Below are 24,188 nucleotides of genomic sequence, written 5' to 3' on the forward strand. Positions count from 1 at the left end.
CTGGACATCCCCCGTCGCAGCCACATCTCCGGACACCTGAGAGATCTGCATTGGCTCCCGGTCAACAAGAGAATCACCTTCCGTCTCCTCACCCACGCACACAAAGCCCTACACAACCAAGGCCCAGGATACCTCAACAGCGGCCTCAACTTTTACGCTCCCACACGCCGGCTTCGATCGACCGCCCACGCCCTCGCCGCCGTCCCCCGCACCCGAAGAGCCACCACAGGAGGAAGGTCCTCCTCCTACCTGGCCGCCAAGACTTGGAACTCCCTCCCGACCCACCTCCGCCTGCCCCAGGAACACCTTGCCTTCAGGAAGCAGCTCAAGACCTGGCTGTTTGAGCAGTAGCGGACCCCCCTCCCCTAGCGCCTTGAGACCCTCCGGGTGAGTAGTGCGCTATATAAATGCTTTGATTGATTGATTGATTTATTTAATCATGGACTCTGACCAGTTGGGGGCATATACTTTGTTTCCGGAACAACTGGCTTGATTAAGATACACAAATTAGATGGTTATAGACTTTGTTAATACCACTAGTTTACAATCCCGCTCGAGATTTTGGATTATTGAATCATGGGAACTCACCTTATTTTTAGATTTTGGACCACTGATATTGGGACATTTGATACTACCTCCGCATCCTACAGAGATTTACTTATCACACGCCACGGGACCATGTGGCCTGGAATTATCGCCACATGAAAGGTATTTCACCATTTCTCTACCTATCTTGATACAGATTGACTTTACTGGCATACTGTGTGGCCTATGAACACTCCACCTAGACCAATAAAAGGTTGTGTTTTTTTCTTGGATTCTTATAGAAACACATCAATGACCATACATACAGGTCAGTGTAGTTTTTGCTTCTCTCTGGTTTCTAGACTTTTGAAGCTATACTCATCTCAGTCACTTAAACCACTGGTGTCTTGCATTTAGGGTTTCTTAAGGCTTTAATGTCACGTCCTGAGACATTGGTCTATCTGAGTATGATATGCGCTTGCCTTTTTAAATAAAAGGGATGACAACATATGTTGCTAAATACGTCAACAAACAATATACATATTTTCACGAGCACGTGTTGACTTTTCATTTTATAAAAATGTTTACCCCACATGATTCCACTACGTGTATTTCAATTCTTCCAAATGGTGTTTTGGACCACTGTGTTCACAAATGAAACTAAGGACAACACTGGGTGTTCTTCTGCCGCTGGGGCGCACATGTGTCAGATCGATTTGCAATTATGTGTGATTTCTATGAAACAAATACAATCCTGACAATGTACCATATATGTTTTAACCTAGCCATGAGCAAGTCGCATGTTCTTATCTGTACAAGAAGCAACGAAACACGTGTTGGCTTGGCTTGGAACACATGGACCCCAAACTCCGGGATGTCTGAATAAATGAGAAGAGCATAAAGAATTAGACTAATCACTTTCTGTTGCATTTACTTTGTCTGTAATTAGACTGAATTGGATTTTACTTGTGCTAGGGTACCTGAAATGTGCTCTGTTCGGTTGGTTTTCCAATCAGAGGTTTAAGGAGGTAGGTGGTTCTCCTCTACCCTTTAGCACCGTCGATTAATAGTGCCAGATTACACAAATAGCTACAAGTGGATTGCCCATCAGCGCCTGTGGACCTATCAAAAATACCACCTTTTCTTTCTCCAGAAAAAATACCTTACCCCAAGGACACTTCCTAAACATAATCTATCTGATGACACGCTATGAAAGATGTGGGGTTTGGAGAGCAGAGTTTACTCATCTTGTGTGGAACTGTGCACATATAGCAAAATGTTGGTCCTAAGTCCTACAGACTGTGGAATCCACGACTCACACTGGGCTCCAGCTGTCAGGGTAAACTGTGTTGCTGGTATATTTTAAACACATTCCCAAGACTTTTCACAAGCTCATTTCGACTGCGATTTATTTAGGCAAACTGCGAGTAGCAATGGTACAGGGAGGATGTCAATCTCCTCGCTTTAAGGACTCAATTAAAGACACAACATTATGCAAGAAATGGTCGGAAATATGCTCCACGACTCTAGTGTAGTGAAGGCAGGGCCCTGCTTGCAATCATTGCTATGTTAACATAGGCTTATTAGAAGTTTAAACACCATTTTACCTTTTTGCTGATTTTGCACACGACACTGCATGTAACAGTTGTTGCAAGTTAGGCTGCTTACATTTCTTCACATGAGAATGGTTTGTTTTTAACATCCCTAGACTTACATCGCGACCTTAGTCTGCACAGCGAGTACAGAAGCCTCCAAGGTTACCATAACAATATTAGCTATTATTCAGGCTGATCGGCCCACGCTCTAGACACAACATGCATGCAGCTGCAAATAACTGAAATTCTGGCGCCTTTAATATTGCACTGCATGCATGATTTGAACACTTGGAGAAAATCTGTTTCCAGAGAGAGAGAGCTTTTGCGGATCCTGATGTCATTCATCTCTATTGATATTTGGGGTATGGGGTTCCCCATTCAAGTCTAAGAGACTTTCTAATATTATAAAACCTAGTTCCTAGCAAGGGAGTGTGGTACACGAGGCACTATAGGACCTGTTTCCACCATCATTATAATATGATTTCTCCCTTTGTGCTTTATGGAATTGTAACTATGCTGATCGTATTATTTGTAATCATATGCCTGCTTATGTTAGCAAAAATACTGCATGTTAGAGCACGTCGGTAAAATAAACATTTTCAACTTTTCTGTGTCTATTTACTCACGTTGTGAACTGGTATGAGAATAAAAACGAAAGTGTGTTCTTGATTCCCACCATTCCTGAGAGTACCCTAAGCCGCATGTTCTGGGTTGTCTAATCATTGGTACCTTTGTTACAGGGCGAAGAGATAATGAGACACTGAGGATAGTCGGTTAAGGGTTCTAGGTACTGAGGTGAGTTTTTTGGTACACCACAATTCACTGAGGTCCTGGTTCTCTATGCACAGTTATGTGTATGAGCAGAATCCCTGCAACACTAGTTCTTCATGGCTAAAGACTTTTGGGAGCCCTTTCGTGTTTACCTGCAACCCATCAATGCCCACTGAGGATATTGATAGATGTTTTTCTATTTGATGCTGGTGGAATATTTTTTATAATGTTATTGTAATAGTTATTTCTGTTGGGTTCATTACCGGGGGATATGTATGTTTACTCTGTATCATCAACAAAACAAAAACAAAAAGAGGAACAACGAAAGAAGTAAGGGTGGGCTTATAGTCCGTTTCGCGTGTGAATTTTCCGCGATTTCGCGATCCGCGAATCTCGCGAAATCGCGGTAAAATCCGCGAATCAGCGGGGACAAATTTTCAGCCAAGCAAGGGTTACAGCAGCAGGTGCAAAAGTTGAACCTAATTTCTTTGTAACCTTTTACAAAAGGGTTACAAACAAATTAAATTCAACTTGGACACCTGCTGCTAATTGCTTCCTGGCGCCTCGTTGCCTACTTGCAACTATTCTCTGACCCTGCTCTGACCCTTGAAGCAGGGTCAGAGAATAGTTACAAGTAGGCAACGAGGCACCTGTCCAAGGAATTAAACCTCATCAGGAAGCACTTACAGATATAAAAAACAGGAAGAAGGGAGAGGATGGCAAATACACCCATTTTGAGTTGTCAGGAGGGGTTAAACTAAAAGAGACCTTTACAGCACAATTTTCATATGCATTTTGCTAAAAATAAAAAGCTGTATGTTCTGTAGGGGCAACTCAGGAATCTGGCCCTTCAGAGATCCGGCCTCTCTTTCTTTCTCTCGTTCTCTCTCTCCCTCTCTCTTTTCCTCTCTTTCTCTCTCTTTCTATCTATCTATCTATCTATCTATCTATCTCTCTCTCCCTCTCCCATAAACGACTGCATGGGTAACTTCGCTATGCAAGCGGCTCGCGAAGACGCAAAATACCCCGCAAACACGCAAAAAAACAAAAATCTGCAAATTTGCACAAATTTGTGAATTATGCGGATCGCAAATTCGCAAATCCGCAAATTCGCGGATCGCGAATTCGCAAAATTCGCCCATGCTTCGACAGAAGCACACCGTACATGGCGTAGCATGCTGCTTATGCAGGCAAGTGCATGAAAGCCTCACATAGGGGCAGCAAGCCCTACATAAGTGTTCCAATACAATACAACATCATACAATACAAAGCAGGCCACTGCTTCAGCAGAAATGACAGTATGATATAACTTTCTCAATTCTGCACTATATGCGAGGGTTTTTGTGATGAATATGCCCCGGCCATCACACTCATATTCTGTGCAAACTATTGTGTAGTGTGATAAAATGCCTCTGTAAGGTCTCATCACATCATGGTGTGATAATGTGCCAAGGCCAGTCTGATCGTGCTTGATAACAAAATAGGTGGGCAGTCGTGTAGTAAATCAGGGCTTCTCAGTCTGGTAAATGAGGCACCAAAGGACATATGCGTTAAGAACTATGGTGAAGAGGTTGATAAATGAGAAAGAGGGGGAATTATAAAGATTATTGCAATAATATAGTGAGTGAGGGAAAAAGGGCCAAATTCCAATGATGGGGTGGCTTGGTAAAGTGGGTGAATGGTAATGTTAGGGTGAACAAGAACCAGGTGGTGAATGTGAATAATCGGCTAATGCCAGGAAAAATAGGTTTGCAAGGATTGTGGTTGTGTAGGAGTGTCATACGGTATTTGAAAAATGCTTCACTGAGTTGAGAAACATTACTGATTTGCTGGGGCAGCCAAATAATGATCCTGTGTGCAGTTGAGCTTCTAAGATTTTGGAATATTTTGCGATTTCTCCTTAAAAATCACCTGTAAACCCAATTGATGTTTTGACCAATATACATGCAAATATAAACTTTACATGTGGCATTAAGTTCAATTTCCAAATTCAAATTCTTGAGAAATATATATGTCCTTCTCCACCACTATCAATCACCTGGAGAACTCCAGACTAACTTCCTAATGTTGCTTGAAGCAATCTAAGAAAGTGTGCACATTTCACCTGGTCTGAGATCCCCAGGCGCCACATGGTGACTCCGCCATTGCTACAAGGTTATCTAGCTCAAACAATGTTAAAGAAAGGATAAAGAGTACTAATGTAAATCGGTGAGGTAGTTATATTACTCAATATATCATCACTCAGTTCAAATTCAAATATCCTATTTTGAAACCAAAGGCTACTGCAAATATTAAGTAGGACATACATTGTTCTTTTATATTTGATAAGAGGGTAATATAGCCTTCCCTCAGTCTACATTTGTTTATCATCCAGTCTCATTTTCAGCTCCCACTCCACCCCTGTTTGGATGTTCCCTGACTCACTGAACTGTCGCCTTCAGTAGCTCCACTGCCTGCAGAGCAACTGTGCTCACTCTCTTACCACATCCTTGAGGGAGGAGTGTTGATCTTACGAATCTATAGATTTCCATACTTCGGAAAATCCAACATCTTCTGCTGCAGACCCTTTCCCTGCGAACAGATTCCCGATTCCTGCTCTCCTTCCATTTGTATGGCTTTCTAGGCCCCTCTAACCTTCAGTAGCTCAACATCCTGCTGCTGACACTTCTCCTCTATGTTGCTGATCAGGTCCATCAGTGCTGATTTCTGATTCTCCTTGTTCTTGACAGCCTCCTTAAAGAAAAATATTTCAACTATCAAATAGAAAGATATTTACATAGCATCCTACCAATTTGCAAACATAGATCGTTTGCAGAGCAGAAAGTGGGCTCCCCCTAAATTATTATATACCTGCTAGTGTCTTACCTCCAGCTCTGTTATCCTTTTCTGATCTTTGCAGTGAAGCGCCTCAATGTTCTCCAGACTGTTCTGCAATGTGGCCAGACAACTGTGAAGTTTGCCCTAAAAAGAAATATATACTTCTGTCTTCAAAGCAAATAACACTATTAGGTAATGTAACATCCTACAATGCTGTGCATGAGTATGTGTATATTTTCTGTGGGAGAGTAAATTCATGTCTTTTGGGCAGGAACTCTCTACAGCAATGTAATTCAGAAGAGGTGTCCTACTGGGACAATCTTTTTCTAATGGGAGCCATGATATATGTATGTATGTGGTATTTCTATATCACTAACCTAGCCAAGGGCAGCAGAGTGCCATCCATGGTCATTAGGAACATAGCAACTCATTGATCAGTGTCCTAATGTCCTACTGACCATGCAACAGGGCACTAAGCAATTCAGCAGATGAAGGAACATTTACCCATTTTTTTCTGGTGGAAACCTCAAAGACAAGATGTTTTTATGTATACATATCTCTTTGCCTGAGCCAAAGATGGTCATTCTGCTCCCCACACAACTCATGCATTAGCTGTTAGGGGTAGATTACGATGCCGTTTGGAAGACCTCCTAATCGGATTCAGGCTTTCCGAATCGGATTCAGATGGCTTGTTTCCAAACGATTCGGAAACATTCAGAACGAGCGATTACAATGTACGTGTCATTTGGAGCTGTAAAATGTGTTTCTACAGGTCGCATCTCCCAACGTCTCTGAAGCTTTCCGAACGGGCAATTATGATGACAGATTCGGACAGCTCTACCAAATCGGTTGTTCTGACACAAATCGGCTGTCGGAAGCTGTCTTTGGGGGCCTGTATCAGGCCCCCCATCACCCGGGGCCTTCCGAATCGGGCCCTTGGGGTACCCAAGTGACATCCTTTCCAACCATGCAGTGTGGCAGGCACCAAGGGGTGCCCGCCACAGGGTGTACGATTTACCCCAGCCACGCCCTTCTTCAATGGGAGCCTGTGTATTTGTTCGGAACACAGGCTTCCATTGAATTCAATGAGATTCCAACCAAATCGCATACGGATGCATCATAATCGGTTGGTCGGACTCCCCGGATCCAAGTCGGTTGGAAAACATTCAGAGAACGATTCGGTCAGAAATCTTTCCACCGAGATCATAATCGACCCCCATCAGCCTGATTCATCAAAGGTAATAGCGCTCGCAAAGGGCCAGATTCTGAGAATCTGGCCCTTTGCGAGTGCGATTTTTGCATTTGGGATTCATCATCCCAAATGCAAAAATCGGTAATAGCGAATTTGCAAATTTGCGAGGAATTACATTTAAGGAATCTCTATTTGAGATTCCTTAAATGCAATTCATCATCCATTTTCAAATTGCGAAATCGCAATTTCGGGCCGCTATTTACCGCGAGGTCAAACCTCGTGGTAAATAGCGAAAACTCAGAAAAATGCTTTTAAAAGCATTTTTCTGAGTTGCATGTTGCACACACACATGTCCTTTGGACATGTGTGTGCGCAACACCTGTTTAAATTAGCATTTAAGAGGTGCTACAGGGTGTCCTCTGGACACCCCTGGCACTCTTTAAATCGCTATCTTATTTGCGATTGGCTAATTGCTAATCGCAAATAAGGAATAATTAGGAATCGCATTTTTTTGGGATATTCCTACATGAATCCCGTTTTGCGAGCCTGTAATAGCAATTCCTTATGAATAGCTATTAGAGACTCGCAAAACGGGTCTTTCATGAATCAGGCAGTTAGTCTCTTATCCGATATTCTGGTTCCTCGTATTTCATTGCAGATCTCTCACCAACTAACAGGAATATGATAAGGACTTAAGCAAACATTTGCAAAAAAGATAGGTTACAGATCCTCTCTTACACCCATCCTCCCTCATCTTTACTCATGAAAATAATTACAACATTTCCAAATGTTTCAGAGATATTCATCTGCTTGTAAGATTTCTTGTGTATTGAGTCTAGGATAGACCATAGAAGTGCATTGCGACAGCTTTTGAATTTCTAGCAATAATGAATGTCGCTCCCTTATCTTGGAAAACTACATGCATTCAAGTTTAGTATCCCTAAATTTAATGATCTTTGGCCAGGCCACTCTTCAGGTTCAGCCGAACAAATTATATGAAAGATTAAGATAGTAACTTTTGTAATAATCCAACCATGGAAATATGATAAACATTTGGGATTTTAAAAATATCTTCTGTATGATAATTTGTGGTTAAAATTACACATTTTTAAAACTATGCATTTGAGATACAGATTAAGAATTTTCCCATGACCACCTTTACATATCAATAACATTTCACAAAAATGCTAAAGACAGATACTATGGTCATGTGGTTGAAGACATGTTCTAGTTTTTCTGTCTGATCCGTAAGACACAAAGGAAAAGATAGTTGTATATCATTTTTAAAAATCTTGGAAATTCAGATTTATTTCCTCATCTGTAAGATTGACACACTGCTTCTCTTGTTTTATTCCATTATCTAAGTATAGCTCGTCTGCATGGTTTGTTCACAGCATTCAAGTTATTTTTTTATGTACTTTAGATCAATGCTTCCCAAACTCAACCAGATTTTTGGCGGGTTGGGAAATTCCAAGCATTAAATAAAGATGGTCCAGGCGTAATTCATCTTCTATATGAATTCACAAAAATTAGCTGGCTCAGCAGATCTATTAACTATTCTTTACTTTTTGCTGCTGAAACCATATGGAGTTATTTTTTAACTCTGTAAATTGTGATCTATTTAAGTAGTAACACGGCATAATAGAGGACAGCCATATTTACTTCAGGCATCAACTAATTCAACATCTAAAAATAATTTTGGGGAATACATAAAGAAGATGAATTATGACTTAAAATCTATTGATGCCTGGACCATGCTTCCGAAATGATTAGCGCCTGAAGCTAATATGGCTGACACACACATGATCAGAAAGCCATTTAAAAGAAGGGCCAGCCGAATGTGCCACTTTTCTCTGAAATTGAAAAATGGGATAACCATGGCAGGAACAGTTCGAGAAGGTGAAGATCTGGGCCGGATTAAATCGAATTATATAGAATACTAACTATGCCAAGTTAGACAAAATGATTTTTACTTGATAGAATCATATACAGGACATAGGATGAAATATAAATGCAGCATGGCATTTAGTTATGTGAGAATCATGGTTTAATTTAAGCATTATCGACCTAGTCAGAATAAGGAGGCTTGTAGGTTGCTCATAGGTGGGACTAACGGGACATCTTAGACCACAGCCCTATTAGTAGTATCAACGTATTTTCAGATGGCTGTGAAAAATGGGCTTCTCTAATATTTGTAAACATAAACAGTGTTCATACTCAAAGTTTGTAAAATACAGGCTACAAATTAATAGCATTTTAGTAGTCTTGATTAAAGATTATCATGAATATTAATGTGTCCGTAGGCATGTGTTAAATATTTGAAAATATCATAACAGACATAGGGGAGAAAAACATGATCTTATTGTTTTCTGCATTTCATCGAGCCAAATGGGAGGATATTGAACGGAATACACCTGGCACAGTGAGCAAATGAATAAAGGCTCTTCATACATTGACACCCTAATGAAGCTGGAATTAACATATTGCTACAATATTACTAACAAGTTAATAATTGTGGTAAGAATATGGGGGAAAGAGGTTAATAACATGGAAAATAATGCATTGTAATGGCCCATCTATATAGCAAAGACATCATTAATATAGGCGATGTGTTCCAAAACAATGATTTTAGAAAGTATGGAGAATATCTGGGGGCTGAGAGCACACCCTCCTTGACACTACTACATATGATACTCTATACCATGTTTTTTAGAATCTATGTCCAATGTTCTCTAAAGAGCTCTCGGATTGGCCTGTACTGTCACTTTTATTAGCTTCTACATGCCCCCTTAAGCTACTCTCACGTCTGTATTCAGCTGCCATGGCCTCGATCGATGTGGTTCCACCCCGTTCACTCAGCTATGGGCAGAAAACTTGGGGATAGATATCATGGATAGAATGTGGCACTATTGCTGTCAACAAACTGAGAAGTGTCTCCTAATGGTAGACTCTACTCAATACACTATAAGTTCTTCCTGCTAGTGTACCTTACCCCAAGGACACTAGCTAAATATAATCTATCTGAGGACACGCTATGAAAGATGTGGGGTTTGGAGAGCAGAGTTTTCCCATCTTGTGTGGAACTGTGCACATATAGCAAAATGTTGGTCCTAAGCCCTACAGACTGTGGAATCCACGACTCACACTGGGCTCCAGCTGTCAGGGTAAACTGAGTTGCTGGTATATTTTAAACACATTCCCAAGACTTTTCACAAGCTCATTTCGACTGCGATTCATTTGAGCAAACTGCAAGTAGCTATGGTACAGGGAGGATGTCAATCTCCTCGCTTTAAGGACTCAATTAAAGACACAACATTGTGCAAGAAATGGTCGGAAATATGCTCCACGACTCTAGTGTAGTGAAGGCCGGGCCCTGCTTGCAATCATTGCTATGTTAACATAGGCTTATTAGAAGTTTAAACACAATTTTACCTTTTTGCTGCTTTTGCACACAACACTGCATGTAACAGTTGTTGTAAGTTAGGCTGCTTACATTTCTTCACATGAGAATGGTTTGTTTTCAACATCCCTAGACTTACATCGCGACCTTAGTCTGCACAGTGAGTACAGAAGCCTCCAAGGTTACCATAACAATGTTAGCTATTATTCAGGCTGATCGGCCCACGCTCTAGACACAACATGCATGCAGGTGCAACTAACTGAAATTCTGGCGCCTTTAAAATTGCACTGCATGCATGATTTGAACACTTGGAGAAAATCTGTTTCCAGAGAGAGAGAGCTTTTGCTGATCCTGATGTCATTCATCTCTATTGATATTTGAGGTATGGGGTTCCCCATTCAAGCCTAAGAGACTTTCTATTATTATAAAACCTAGTTCCTAGCAAGGGAGGGTGGTACACGAGGCACGAGAGGACCAGTTTCCACCATTATTATAATATGATTTCTCCCTTTGTGCTCTATGGAATTGTAACTATGCTGATCGTATTATTTTTAATCATATGCCTGCTTAGGACAGCAAAAATACTGCATCTTAGAGCACTTTGGTCAAATAAAAATTTTCAACTTTTCTGTGTCTATTTACTCACGTTGTGGGCTGGTATGAGAATAAAAACGAAAGAGTGTTCTTGATTCCCACCATTCCTGAGAGTACCCTTAGTCGCATGTTCTGGGTTGTCTAATCATTGGTACCTTTGTTACAGGGCGAAGAGATAATGAGACACTGAGGATAGTCGGTTAAGGGTTCTAGGTACTGAGGTGAGGTTTTTCTTACACCACAATTCACTGAGGTCCTGGTTCTCTACGCACAGTGTTCTGTGTATGAGCAGAATCCCAGCAACACTAGCTCTTCATGGCTGAAGACTTTGGGAGCCATTTCGTGTTTACCTGCAACCCATCAATGCCCACTGAGGATATTGATAGATGTTTTTCTATTTGATGCTGGTGGAATATTTTTTATAATGTTATTGTAATAGTTCTTTCTGTTGGGTTCCTTACTGGGGGATATGCATGTTTACTCTGTATCATCAACAAAACAAAAACAAAAAGAAGAACAAAGACAGAAGCGCACCGTACATGGCGTAGCATGCTGCTTATGCAGGCAAGTGCATTAAGGCCTCACATAGGGTCAGCAAGCCCTACATAAGTGTTCCAATACAATACAACATCATACAATACAAAGCAGGCCACTGCTTCAGCAGAAATGACCTTATGATTTAACTTTCTCAATTCTGCACTATATACGAGGATTTTTGTGATGAATGTGCCCCGGCCATCACAATCATATTCTGTGCAAACTATTGTGTAGTGTGATAAAATGCCTCTGTAAGGTCTCATCACATCATGGTGTGATAATGTGCCAAGGTCAGCTGATCATGCTAGATTACAAAATACGTGGGCAGTCGTGTAGTAAATCAGGGCTTCTCAGTCTGGTAAATGAGGCACCGAAGGACGTAGGCGTTAAGAACTATGGTGACGAGGGTGGTAAATGAGAAAGAGGGGAAATTATAAAGGTTATTGCAATAATATAGTGAGTGAGGAAAAAAGGGCCAAATGCCAATGATGGGTGGCTTGGTAAAGTGGGGGAATGGTAATGTTAGGGTGAACAAGAACCAGGTGGTGAACGTGAATAATCGGCTAATGCCAGGAAAAATAGGTTTGCAAGGATTGTGGTTGTGTAGGAGTGTCATACGGTATTTGACAAATGCTTCACTGAGTTGAGAAACATTACTGATTTGCTGGGGCAGCCAAATAATGATCCTGTGTGCTGTTGAGCTGATAAGATTTTGGAATATTTTGCGATTTCTCCTTAAAAATCACCTGTAAACCAAATTGAAGTTTTGACCAATATACATGCAAATATAAACTTTACATGTGGCATTAAGTTCAATTTCCAAATTCAAATTCTTGAGAAAGATATATGTCCTTCTCCACCACTATCAATCACCTGGAGAACTCCAGACTAACTTCCTAATGTTGTTTGAAGCAATCTAAGAAAGTGTGCACATTTCACCTGGTCTGAGATCCCCAGGCGCCACATGGTGATTACGCCATTGCTAAAAGGTTATCTAGCTCAAACAAGGTTAAAACAAGCATTTACAATGCAATGGTTTCGCCTTTGGAAAAGTTAGAGCTATTGGCTTTGTAAATGACAAAATTTGTTTTTATGTGTTGGTTTTGAAAACATAAATAAATGGCATTGTCATTTACATTGCCATTAGCTTAATCTCTCGCAAATGTGAGACATATTGTACCCTACGGACGAGCTCAGCAGACAGCAATTACTACCACACACACACACACACACAGAGCCACACACATACACCCAGAGCCACACACATACACCCAGAGCCACACACACACACTCAGAGCCATACACACACACACCCAGAGCCAGCCACACACACACCCAGAGCCAGCCACCCACACCCAGAGCCACACACACACCCAGAGCCACACACACACACACCAAGAGCCACACACACACACACCAAGAGCCACACACACACAGAGCCACACACACACACACACACCCAGAGCCACACACACAGAGCCACACACACACACACACACACATACACACCCAGAGCCACAACCACCCACCCAGAGCCACACACACCCAAGCCACACACGCCCACCCAGAGCCACACACACCCACCCAGAGCCACACACACACTCAGGAGAGCAAGCACAGCGAGGGGTCAGGGAAGCAAGCACAGCGAGGGGGCAGGGAAGCAAGCACAGCGAGGGGGCAGGGAAGCAAGCACAGCCAGGTGGCAGGGAAGCAAGCACAGCCAGGTGGCAGGGAAGCAAGCACAGCCAGGTTGCAGGGGAGCAAGCACAGCCAGGGGAAGGGGAACCAGGGGGCGGGGGAGTAAGCACAGCCAGGGGGCGGGGAAGCAAGCACAGCCAGGGGGCAGGGAAGCAAGCACGGGCAGGGAAGCAAGCACAGCCAGGGGCAGGGAAGCAAGCACAGCCAGGGGGTAGGGAAGCAAGCACACCCAGGGGCCAGGGAAGCAAGCACAGCCATGTTTCCAGTGCTTGGCTGTTCTGAACAAACCATTGGTATCCGGCCTGCCACTCAAACGAAAACAACTCCCAGAATACCTTAAATATCTAAATTAAACCTCAGAAGTAGAAACATTATTTCCTGACAACACAAGAGAGGCTGCAATTGTAACTGCGAGGGACAAATACCGCTGAACTGGGAAGAAGACAGCGTACAACTATAGTGGAGGAATAACAACCTCGTACACTACTGTATACCACTGTGCTTTGGATCCAGGAACACCACAGGCCCAGGTTTGGACGCTACTTCAGAAATGTCACTTCAGAAATGTCACAGCACAGAAAGAATAACATTACCTAATGCACTTGTGTAATGTAGTTGATGCTCATGTAGAGCACTCTAATACCTACTTTCGCGTTATTTAACAGTGCCCAAAAATAGAAGCGGGGTTGAAGTCCTGGCAACGTGTTACAAATGCAGTTCATTAAAAAACGTTTTTTCTTGTTATTGAGGCCACAGAAACAGCCAGCCTCGAGGAGCAGCTTCTAGCATGGGGAGTAACTGTGACGGTGAGTAAGCTGTTTTCTGGGCTAGTTCTTTAGATGCTTACAGTGCCGCGAGAGCGGGGACAGGGCTTCGTGATAGGAGAATAAAGACTCTGCAATGGACAGAGGCTGGTAATCTATAAGAGCGGCATATGTGGCATTGTGTGAGGAGTTGGGCACGAGGTGACTGACTCGGTGAAATCCGTGAAGGGACCAGGACTTTGTGGCCATTTGAGGCTCGGAAAAGCGACCGCCATAAGTGGACTGACTGGGGTTGTAATAGAAGGCTTTCGGCGCTACAAAGGGGAACTTACTCAACGGGGCATTGGGTTAAGGAGAAGTGGACTGTTCTATGAAGAAAGCGGGGTTGGGTAGTAGGTGAGACGAGGTTTTCAGGCTGTGGGCTCCCTGGGGCAATTGTTTGAAGTTATCGTTAGCGAGAGCAGGACGGAGAAGAGCTGCGGGGAGGAGAGCTGCGGGCAGAGGGAAGGGAGACCACAGGACACCCAGATGACAAAAACAAAGACAATAGACACGAAGAACAGTACACAGAGATGACAGGACACGGACAAGACCTACAAAGTAAACAACCAGAAAACAAAGACAAGCCACAGACGTACAAAATGCCGCTTACCTGCTAGCAAATCAAGGAAACTGAAATCGCGCAACCCACCCCTGCAAAACACACATCCAAAATGGCCAAAACATGGCGAGAAAAAAACAAAAACATCCGCCCACCGCCGCATGACGTTCTAAAAGGGGTAGAATGAGAAAAAATCTACGGAACGCCCACGAATCTGCTCGGAGAATAACGGACAGATATCTCTTCCAATGGCTAGCCTCCATTTATGGAGCTAGCCAATGGTAGAGACAGGCGAGACAAAGCCCCGTACTGCTAAACAAAAGATTTCGCCTGCGCGAACACTGCTGCGCAGTGGGAGCCAGGCGAAACCTAAAAAGTGGAAGGAGTGAATTTCAGACATGACAAGGAAAATACGGATCCCAGGTGGGGCAGACGCTTAAGGGGCTGAACCCCAGTGGGGAGGCTTAAGAGGCCCAAATCCTAGTGACAATGCAGCGGGAGCCCACAGATGGGGAGAATCCCAGATAAGAAGCAGATAGAATGACGCCCGCCTTCGAGATAGAAAGGCAAGATAAAACATTACACAGAAGTAGACGGATTGAACCCCAGACAGAAAGAAGATTGGATGAAATACAGAAATCCTAGACAGGAAATAGATAGAATACTTTCCAAACTAAAGTTAACATTCCTATCTAGGTTACCAAGGATACAACATTCCAGTAGCCCTGCTTCTTCTATGCTAGATTTACATTATATAATAATATCACAGACATACCTATCAGAACACAGACTCCTGTTTAATCACCTTCTGGCTGTTAATCTTGCATTTCTTTGACCCTGTACACTGCCCCCCTACATTTTGCCTGGTTTAGTTCTACAGACATACCACACAACCATCCATAGGTACAACTTCATAATATATGATGGTGCTTATTACTGTGTTGTCGATCAGTGAAACTAATTTGACTAAGCTACAAAATCACAGTGGTCAGTAAACGGAGAGCCCAGAACTTGGGCATGGCAGCCTGTGGTCATCTGGGAAGCGAAGTCAGGTGAGAAACGGTATAGTCATACAGGAAGCAGAGAGGAGCACCAAGGGGGGGAAGGAGGCGATCAGTCGGGCTGGAGGTTAACAGTAGCGCCAGAGCTTTAAAGGGGGTGTGGCAAACAATGTCGCACATCTGAGTGCTTCTTATGTGACAACTGTGGCTTGACCCGTGTCTGTGGTGCAGAAACTACAATCGCTCTTCACTCCACGCCTCAAGATAATGTCCCACTGCTGTATTTCGTTCACTCAAGTTGTTACAAAAGCCCGTTCACGGCACTCTAAAATTGTTCCACGCAGTGGTTTGCGAGCTCACATCTAGAGATGCTTTGTACAGGACTCTGAAACTGCTTAATGACGTGTGTGCTGCTCTTGCTATTAGACCTCCGCTGTGTCAGACTCAAACAACTATTATTTCCGATTATGCTAATGTTATCCCTCTCACCGACTCAGGTCAATGACTTCTCCTTCTGTTATTACAGTGGTGTCCACATGCTCTGTAACTATCACTGCACAATTCGACGCCCTTGTTATTTCACAGCCACACTCCATCTGGTGGTGGAGTCTGTGCTATAGAAATAATACATATAAATAAAACGGGTGGTGTAGAATGGGTTTGCGCAACAGAAAACAATATAAATAGATTAGCCTGACACACCCCTGTAACGCCAGCTGGACTTGCCACCCCTCCTCCCTCTATGTTAAATACACATATTAGCCCACCCCTTCCAGGGGCCGGGCCCGCAGCGTGCAGCCAGACATGCTTTAGCGGTGAGGTGTGCAGAGTCAGAGGCACTCAGTGACCCTAGACCCTGATATAAATACAGGCAGCGGGGAGAAGACAGACAGGCTCAACGTGTCGCTCCCTGACAGCTCCCTCCCAGGCATAGCCCAGAGCGCACACACCCACCCGTTGAACACAGACGGAAGCCCGCCCTCGTGCGCCTCACTCATGCACCGGGTATTCTAGGCGCACTAGGCACCGCACAGAGGCGGTGACGTACATATACGCAAGCTGTGTGCGTGTGTGTGTGGGGGAGGGGGGGGGGGGAATCGGATTTGTATTTTTTTATCAAAAACGTAATTTAGTGCTGAACAGAATGGTATTGTAATGGCAGAAAGCTAGTAAGACAAGACGTTGCTGACATCAAATGTATTACCCACGTCGTCTTAGGAAGCACCAAAGCATGAAGATGGGTAAGGAGAGAAGGGGAATGGGGACACGAAAAGAAGGGACGAGGCGACGAGCAAGGGTTTCACATTAAGGAAAGGCTGTTTGGGGGAAATAATGTATTTAAAATCACACACATACAGAAAATACACGTTTACTAAAAGGGGTCAGCGGGGAGGTCTCCAAAAATGGCGGGTCGTGAAAAGTTATCGCAGGGCGGGGGTGCCGGACTAGAAACCAGAAGTAACCCAGGGAAAAAATTCAAACCAGCCTCGGCGCCGGCCTCCCTTGTCGCTCTTTCCCCCGCTGTGTCTGCTGGAGAAAGTGTCAAAAAGGCTACAACAAAAGAACCCTTCTCTAACAGGAAAACTGCCTTCGCCGGGAAAAGATGCCTGCAGCTCCACCGCAGCCCCTGCTATACATCCCGGCAAAATAAAGAGCACAGCCCACTCCTGCAAAAGACACGATGAAAGTGACAAAAACATCCACCCTCCGCCGCATGACGTTGTAAAAGGGACGGAGAGAGAAAAAAATCAGCGGAACGCCCACTAATCTGCTCGGACAATTACGGACAGATCTCTCTTCCAATGGCTAGCCTCCATTTATGGAGCTAGCCAATGGAAGACAAAGGCGGGAGAAAGCCCCGTACTGTTAACAAAAGATTTCGCCTGTGCGACACTGCTGCGCAGTGGACGCCAGGCAAAACCTAAAAAGGATAAAGAGTACTAATGTAAATCGTTGAGGTAGTTCTATTACTCAATATATCATCACTCAGTTCAAATTCAAATATCCTATTTTGAAACTAAAGGCTACTGCAAGTATTAAGTAGGACATACATTGTTCTTTTTTATTTGATAAGCGGGTAATATATAGCCTTCACTCAGTCTACATTTGTTTATCATCCAGTCTCATTTTCAGCTCCCACTCCACCCCTGTTTTTTTTTTTAATGTTTTTATCAAACATAACAACAGAGCGGCATTGCTGACAGCATACAGAAATCCACAATATACAGCTAGGTCACGTAAGTCCATATACATTTCACTCATAAAGGCAGAGGTAAGTTGTATAAAATTTAGTACTCTCTTCAGTCTGTTAATCCCTCCCATATCCCTCATTCCCTCCCTACTCTTCCCCTGAGCTATCACTTTCTGATTCTGGCGGTGGGTCGCAAATGTTCCCTCGGTAGGTATTCCATGCTGTCCAGATTTTTGACCATTTGCGGGGACATCTACTGTTCTTTCCGTGACCATCGTCAGATCCATATCACAACACCACATAGTTAACGAGGGTAGTTCCGCTGCGCCCCACTTTTGTGCAATGTTACGTTTTGCCACCATTAGTCCCAATGTGACCCACAATTGACCGTAACATGTTAAATCATTAGGTTCCCATATGTTCAATAGGCATCGACGCGGCTCCGGCATAAGGGACACTGGCATTACCTGTGAGATTGTTTGCATTACTTGACGCCAATACTCTGCTAACGCCGCACATTCCCATATAGTATGTATGAACGAGCCTTCCTCCCCGCAACCCCTAAGACAATATGGGTGCTGTGTTCTCTGCAGTTTGTGCATGGTAAGCCTGGTGTAGTATATCCGGTGTAAAATCTTGAGTTGTGTAAGACGTAGTCGTGCGGGGATCCCTACCTCTCTGGGCGATGCCAGGGTGTCCTGCCATTCCGAGTCCTCTATGTCACCTAAATCTGCCACCCACCAGCTACATAAAGTGTCTGTCGGGTCCAGCAGATTATTGATCAATTTTTTATATGTGAGAGAAGTGGCGCTTTTTTGCATGTAATCCTTAAGTACCCTGTCTTCCAGCTGGGCAGCCTCAGGGACGTCCGTGTCTGGTGGAATCACTGCCATCAGTGCGTGTCTTATCTATATGTACCTATATGTTTCAGTTGGGCCCAGATCATATTGACGTTGAAGTTGGGCAAATTACACTACCGTTCCCCTGTCCCATAGATCCCCTACCGTGGAGATTCCGATGTTGTCCCACTGCGTGAACCCTTCACCTGTCCTCAGTAGGCCCAGTTTCTTTGTATCCCATAGTGGGGTAAGCTTTGTTATAACCCCTCCCCAACCCATCCGGGTTTGTGCTGCGTACCTTAGTGTAGCAGTATGTCGTGTGGAGTAGTTTTGAGGTTAGTCCCTTGTTATAGAGGACCACTAACATATTTTGATCTCCCAATTGTGCCCAGTCAGCCCTATATGCCGGGTCATCCTGGGATACATGGATCCACTGGGTAATGACTTTGAGGTGGGTCGCCCAATAATATAGCTGCACATTCGGGAGTGCTATCCCGCCGTCGTACCAGCTACTGTGTAGCTTTGATTGTGCTATGCGCGCGGCGGGCCGGTTACCGCAGAGAAGCACTGATACTTGCGCCACTATTTGTTTAAAGTATCGGGGCGGGACCGTAAAAGGCGTATTATCCAGGGCATAGAGAAACCGAGGCAGGGCCATAATTTTATACAATGCTGCTTTACTGAGGAGTGTAACGGGCAGGATGCTCAATGTTGTACATCCCTCCTTAGCAGCTCTAAGGGGGGGGCGCCAGATTCTTGGCTTGGAATTCTGCTTCATCTTGCGTGATATGTATTCCTAAGTATTTAAAGGAGCCCTCTACCATTACCAGCGGGCAACCTGCCGGGAGTTGTGGCGCAGGTCCCATCAATACATAGAGTATCGATTTGGACCAGGTTATTGTGTATCCCGCTATGTTATATGTTATGTTATAAAACGCTTATATAGCGCATGGCAACCCCAGCAACGAGGCGTCCCAGCGCTTGCAGACAAGCCCAATTACATAACACCCAGAGGGATATGATAAAGTACCTGCTCAAAAGGAGCCCTAGATAGAAGAAAACAGCCAAGTTTTAGCATGTTTTCGAAAATGAAGGTGATTAGTGATGGAGCGCACATCCAGAGGGATAGAGTTCCAGAGTTTTGGAGCCAGGAACTTAAAAGATCGGCCTCCAGCTCTGCACTTCCGGATCTTGATGGTACAGGCAAGGGAAAGATCCGCAGAGCGGAGGGCACGTGGCGGGACATAAAAGGAACAAATTCCTTGCAAGATTTGGGGACCTAAACAATGTAACATTCTGTGAATAGCACACAAGGCTTTAAATTGAATGTGCTGTTTAACGGGCAGCCAATGGAGTCTACGTAAGACCTGAGAAGTGTGGCAGCGTTTCGGCAGACCGAACAAAGTACGGGCTGCAGCGTTCTGGGCTCTTTGTAGTCTATTAACGACTGTCAGATTGGACCCAAGCATAAGAACATTACAATAGTCTAGATGGGATAAGACCATAGCTTGGACAATTGTCTGACGGATGGAAGGTTCAAAGAAGCCGAGGATAGGTTTCAGAGAGCGCAGGCGACCATAACAAGTACCAGCGACTCTTTTCGCGTGGGAATCCAGGGTGAGTGCGTTATCTAGAATCACGCCCAGATTTTTAACTTCCCTCTTGGGCGTGGGAGGGGGGCCCAATGTAGGGGGCCACCACCGCTCATCCCACTTTTGAGTATCAGTGCCAATAAGGAGGACTTCAGTCTTAGATGAATTTAGCTGAAGGCAGTTCTCTGTTCGTCAGCTGGAAATGGCCAGAATGTCCTCTTGAAATTTGGCTTGATCTCCCGCGGTGTTATTAGAAAAGGTAAAAATCAGTTGCGTATCATCCGCATAGGATATTATTTGATGTTACGTTCCCTGGCCATTATGGCCAAGAGGCGGACATACACATTAAACAGCGTGGGGCTGAGGGCAGAGCCCTGTGGGACACCGCAGCCTAATGGATAACTGCTGGATGAGTATGGGGGAGCGTGAACCTGGAAGGAACGGTCAGATAGAAATGACACGAACCAGTCCAGAGCTTCATCTCTGACACCTATCTCCCACAGTCTCCTAAGCAGGATCCCATGGAAAACGGTGTCAAACGCCACACTCAAATCCAGCAGCACCACAGCTGAGGTGCTGTCCATGTCCTGTGCCACCCTTAGATGTTCCATAACGGCTAGTAAAGCCGACTCCGTGCTATGTTTAGCACGGAATCCATTCTGAGACTCCTCCAAGATCCCGTTAGTCTCCAAGAAACCCGTCAAGATGGAATTTACATGAGCCTCCGTAACTTTGGCCAAGTACGGAAGCAAGGAGATAGGCCGGAAGCTTTCTGGCTTGGAAGAGTCCAGGGTGGATTTTTTTAACAAGGGGATCACTTTGGCGTGCTTCCACGATTTCGGGATCGTGGCTGACTGCAGAGATTTGTTAATCAGTTCCCGCCCTTCCGTCATGATGGAGTTCTGACACAATCTAAACATCTCTGGTTTGACAGGATCTTCCGGGGACCCCGATTTGATTCTTAAAGTCAGGAGTTCCATATCTGTCTGAGAGATGTGTGGGAAAGTTACGAGGGAATAGGGAAGATCTGGTGGATCTGTAACAGATCTATAAGTCGTAGACGGGCCTCCAGAATTGAATGTATTATAGATCCCTTGAACTTTGTTGATAAAAAAAGTGCGCCAGATTTTCACATTGTAAGTCAGACACTATGATGTTATTAGTCCCGACAGGTGGTTTAGTAAGCTCCTTCACTAGCGCGAAGATAGTTTTAGCACGATTAGTGCTGGCATTGATCAGATCAGTGTAATAGCTAGCCTTAGTCTTTTTTATAAGCCTATGATAGGCTTTACTGGCACTTCTAAAATTGGATTTGGCAAGAGAGTCATACGATCGCCTCCGGATACGTTCAAATACCTTGCGCTGCTTTTTTTTTATTGAGAGTGCCTCACAGTACCATAAGTGGGACTGTTTGCGTTTGGGTCTAGACATTTTCCTAGGTATAAAATAATCCAAGGACTCATTGATCCATTCTCTATAGACTAGATCCGCCTCATCCAAGTTAACAGGCCAATCTGGCCGGGAGTGTATTAGTCTAGCCTCAAACAGAGCCCCATCAAGTTTTTGCCATGCTCGTCTCCAAAGAAGGGGAGGAGGCTTTTCCCCAAGGCTGGCTGGAATCTTAACAGAGATCTGTACCAGGAAATGGTCCGTCCAGCTAAGAGGACTGGGGGTGGAGACTGAAATTCCCTGGATGTTTGAGAACACCGGGTCCAATAAGTGACCTCCTAGTGGGACGATCCTACAACCAGTTGACATAGTTGGCAGGCTTCCAAATCCCCCAGAAACTTAAGTATGGCCGGGGAACTACATGACTCCAAATGGAGGTTGAGATCCCCCAGTATACTAAAGTTAGCTGACTGCATAGTAAGAGCAGAGACGTTTAAAACCAGCGACTCCTGGAAAGCACTCGCTGGTCCAGGAGGGCGGTAAATCACCAGCCCAGTAAAAGTGAAGGTGTCAGAGACCTTTAACTTAAAAAGAGCGCTTTCACAGTTGGCTATCTTTGCAGGCTATTGCCCCGAAGTTGTCGCAGATGTGAAGGAGCTCTGGTATCGATTGGTTTGGGTCTGTGAGATACGCCATTAGGTCATCGGCATATAGCGATATTCGAGCTTCCCACCCTTCCTGCCATTTAATACCTTTTAGTAACGGTGCTTTCCGGACTAGTGTCGCCAGTGGTTCCAGGACAAGCGCGAATAGGAGTGGTGACAGTGGGCAGCCCTGACGTGTCCCTCTTGCCAACGGTATTTCACCCGACAGGTGCTCATTTGCCGCCACTTGGGCTAGAGGTCTCGTAAATAGGAGTCGTACCCACGCACAAAATTTAGGGCCAAATCCTAGATGTGGGAGAACCCCAACGAGATATTGCCAGTCAACCATATCAAATGCCATTTTGGCATCGAGGGATAAGACCACCGCTGGTTCTGTCAAAGAGGGAGCCTTTGCCAATGCGCCATATAGGCGTCTGAGATTAAGGCCAGTGTTTCCGTTCGGCATAAAGCCCGATTGATCAGGGTGTATTAAGTATGGCAGATGGGTCAACAGTCTATTTGCCAACAGTTTAGCTAGGATCTTAGCCTCTGCGTTCAGTAGAGAGATCGTGCGATAAGAATTGCAGTCAGATGGGTCCTTGCCAGGTTTTGGGATTGCTACTATCGTGGCTATCCGTTTACCTCTCGGCAGCTCTCCCTTCTCTAAACTTTCATTGTACATTGCTAATAGGTTCGGGCTCACTGATTCTGTTACTTGCTTATACCATTCCACAGGAATCCCATTTGGTTCCAGTGCTTTGCCGGATTGCAGTGACCTAATTGCTAACTGCAATTCCTCGATCGTTAATGCTGCTTCTAGTTGCAAGGAGGCTTCTTGCGCTAGTGTTGGCATGTCATCCATTCGTAGGAATTCTGCAACCCCTGCCTCTGTCACAGTTGAGGTTGGTGTATATACCATGCGGAAGTGATCCGCCAGTGCATTCACAATTGCCTCGTGGTCTGTAATAATTTGTCCCCCTCTTTGACGTATATGCCGTATTCCCCTCGCAGTACCCACCCCCGTTTATCCAGCCAGGCCAGCATTTTACCTGCTTTATCGCCTATATCATATATTTTATGCTTGGTAGCTGTCAGGTTTGCCGCTGACCTCTCTTGTAAATATTCTTTATGTTGCTGCTGCCTGAGGAGTAGTGTGTGCGCCTTATCTGATGTGGGGTCAGTTGAGTATTCAGTGTCTGCCGCTTGTAATGCTATCTCCAAATCCCCAAATTCCTTCTGTTTCGCCCTCTTATGCCTTGTGATCAATGCTATTGCCTGTCCACGAAGGACAGTTTTGTATGCTTCCCATACTACCGCATGTGACTCCACCGATGTGGTGTTTTCTGCAAGTAGTATTTTGTAGCTTTACGAAGTTCTTTTTTTATGCCGGCACACAAAGGTAACCGGGGTAAATGGGATACATTCTCTTGCGCGCCAGACAGCGGTATAAGTAAGTCATCACTACCGGGGAGTGGTCCGAAATCCCACGGGGCTTGATTTCTATCTCCTCTACATTACTCAGGTGTGCGTCTAGTGTAAGGAAGTAGTCTAGTCTTGATAGACTATTATGTACAGTGGAATAATATGTGTATTGGCTAGTCGTAAGGTGAGCATTCCTCCAAATGTCCACTAATCCCATTGCTTCCATAAAACTCTTAAGATGCGATGTTCCCAACGTCGTAGGCCTAGCTGGGTATTTATCTACAGTGCTGTCTATTACTGCATTGAAGTCTCCTCCGATGATAAGGTCTCCCTCAGGTAGAGCCAGGAGAAAGTCACTAAGTGCTGGGAATGACACCGAGTGTAGTGCTAGGGGAATGTAAACGGACACTACATTGAGGAGCCTGCCTTCCCACTGATCCTGTATCGCTGCGAACCATCCCTGGTCATCCGTCTGGAGTACTATGAAGGGGGAGTTTTTCCGTAACAAAATGCCTGTCCCTCTTGGCCCTGAAGAAAATTCGGAGTGCACCACCATTTTGTACCCCCACCTGTCCAATGCTTTGCATGCTGTCCCTGTAAGATGCGTCTCCTGTAG

At 44.5% G+C, this 24,188-nt stretch overlaps 1 protein-coding gene across 4 annotated transcripts in view; it reads right to left on the minus strand.

The window, feature by feature from the left end:
- Positions 1-24,188, minus strand: part of LOC147710112 (E3 ubiquitin-protein ligase TRIM39-like) — a 413,790-nt gene that overhangs the window by 347,524 nt on the left and 42,078 nt on the right. For all 4 annotated transcript variants that reach the window (XM_086920810.1, XM_086920812.1, XM_086920811.1 and 1 more), the window contains exons 4-5: positions 5,757-5,852; positions 5,526-5,624 (exon numbers count right to left, since the gene is read on the minus strand). In XM_086920810.1, the coding sequence (XP_086776936.1) occupies positions 5,526-5,624; positions 5,757-5,852 (195 nt within the window). The remainder of the gene's footprint in view (positions 1-5,525; positions 5,625-5,756; positions 5,853-24,188) is intronic.

This window comes from Lissotriton vulgaris, chromosome 5, assembly GCF_964263255.1.
Source record: "Lissotriton vulgaris chromosome 5, aLisVul1.2, whole genome shotgun sequence".
NCBI lineage: Eukaryota > Metazoa > Chordata > Amphibia > Caudata > Salamandridae > Lissotriton > Lissotriton vulgaris.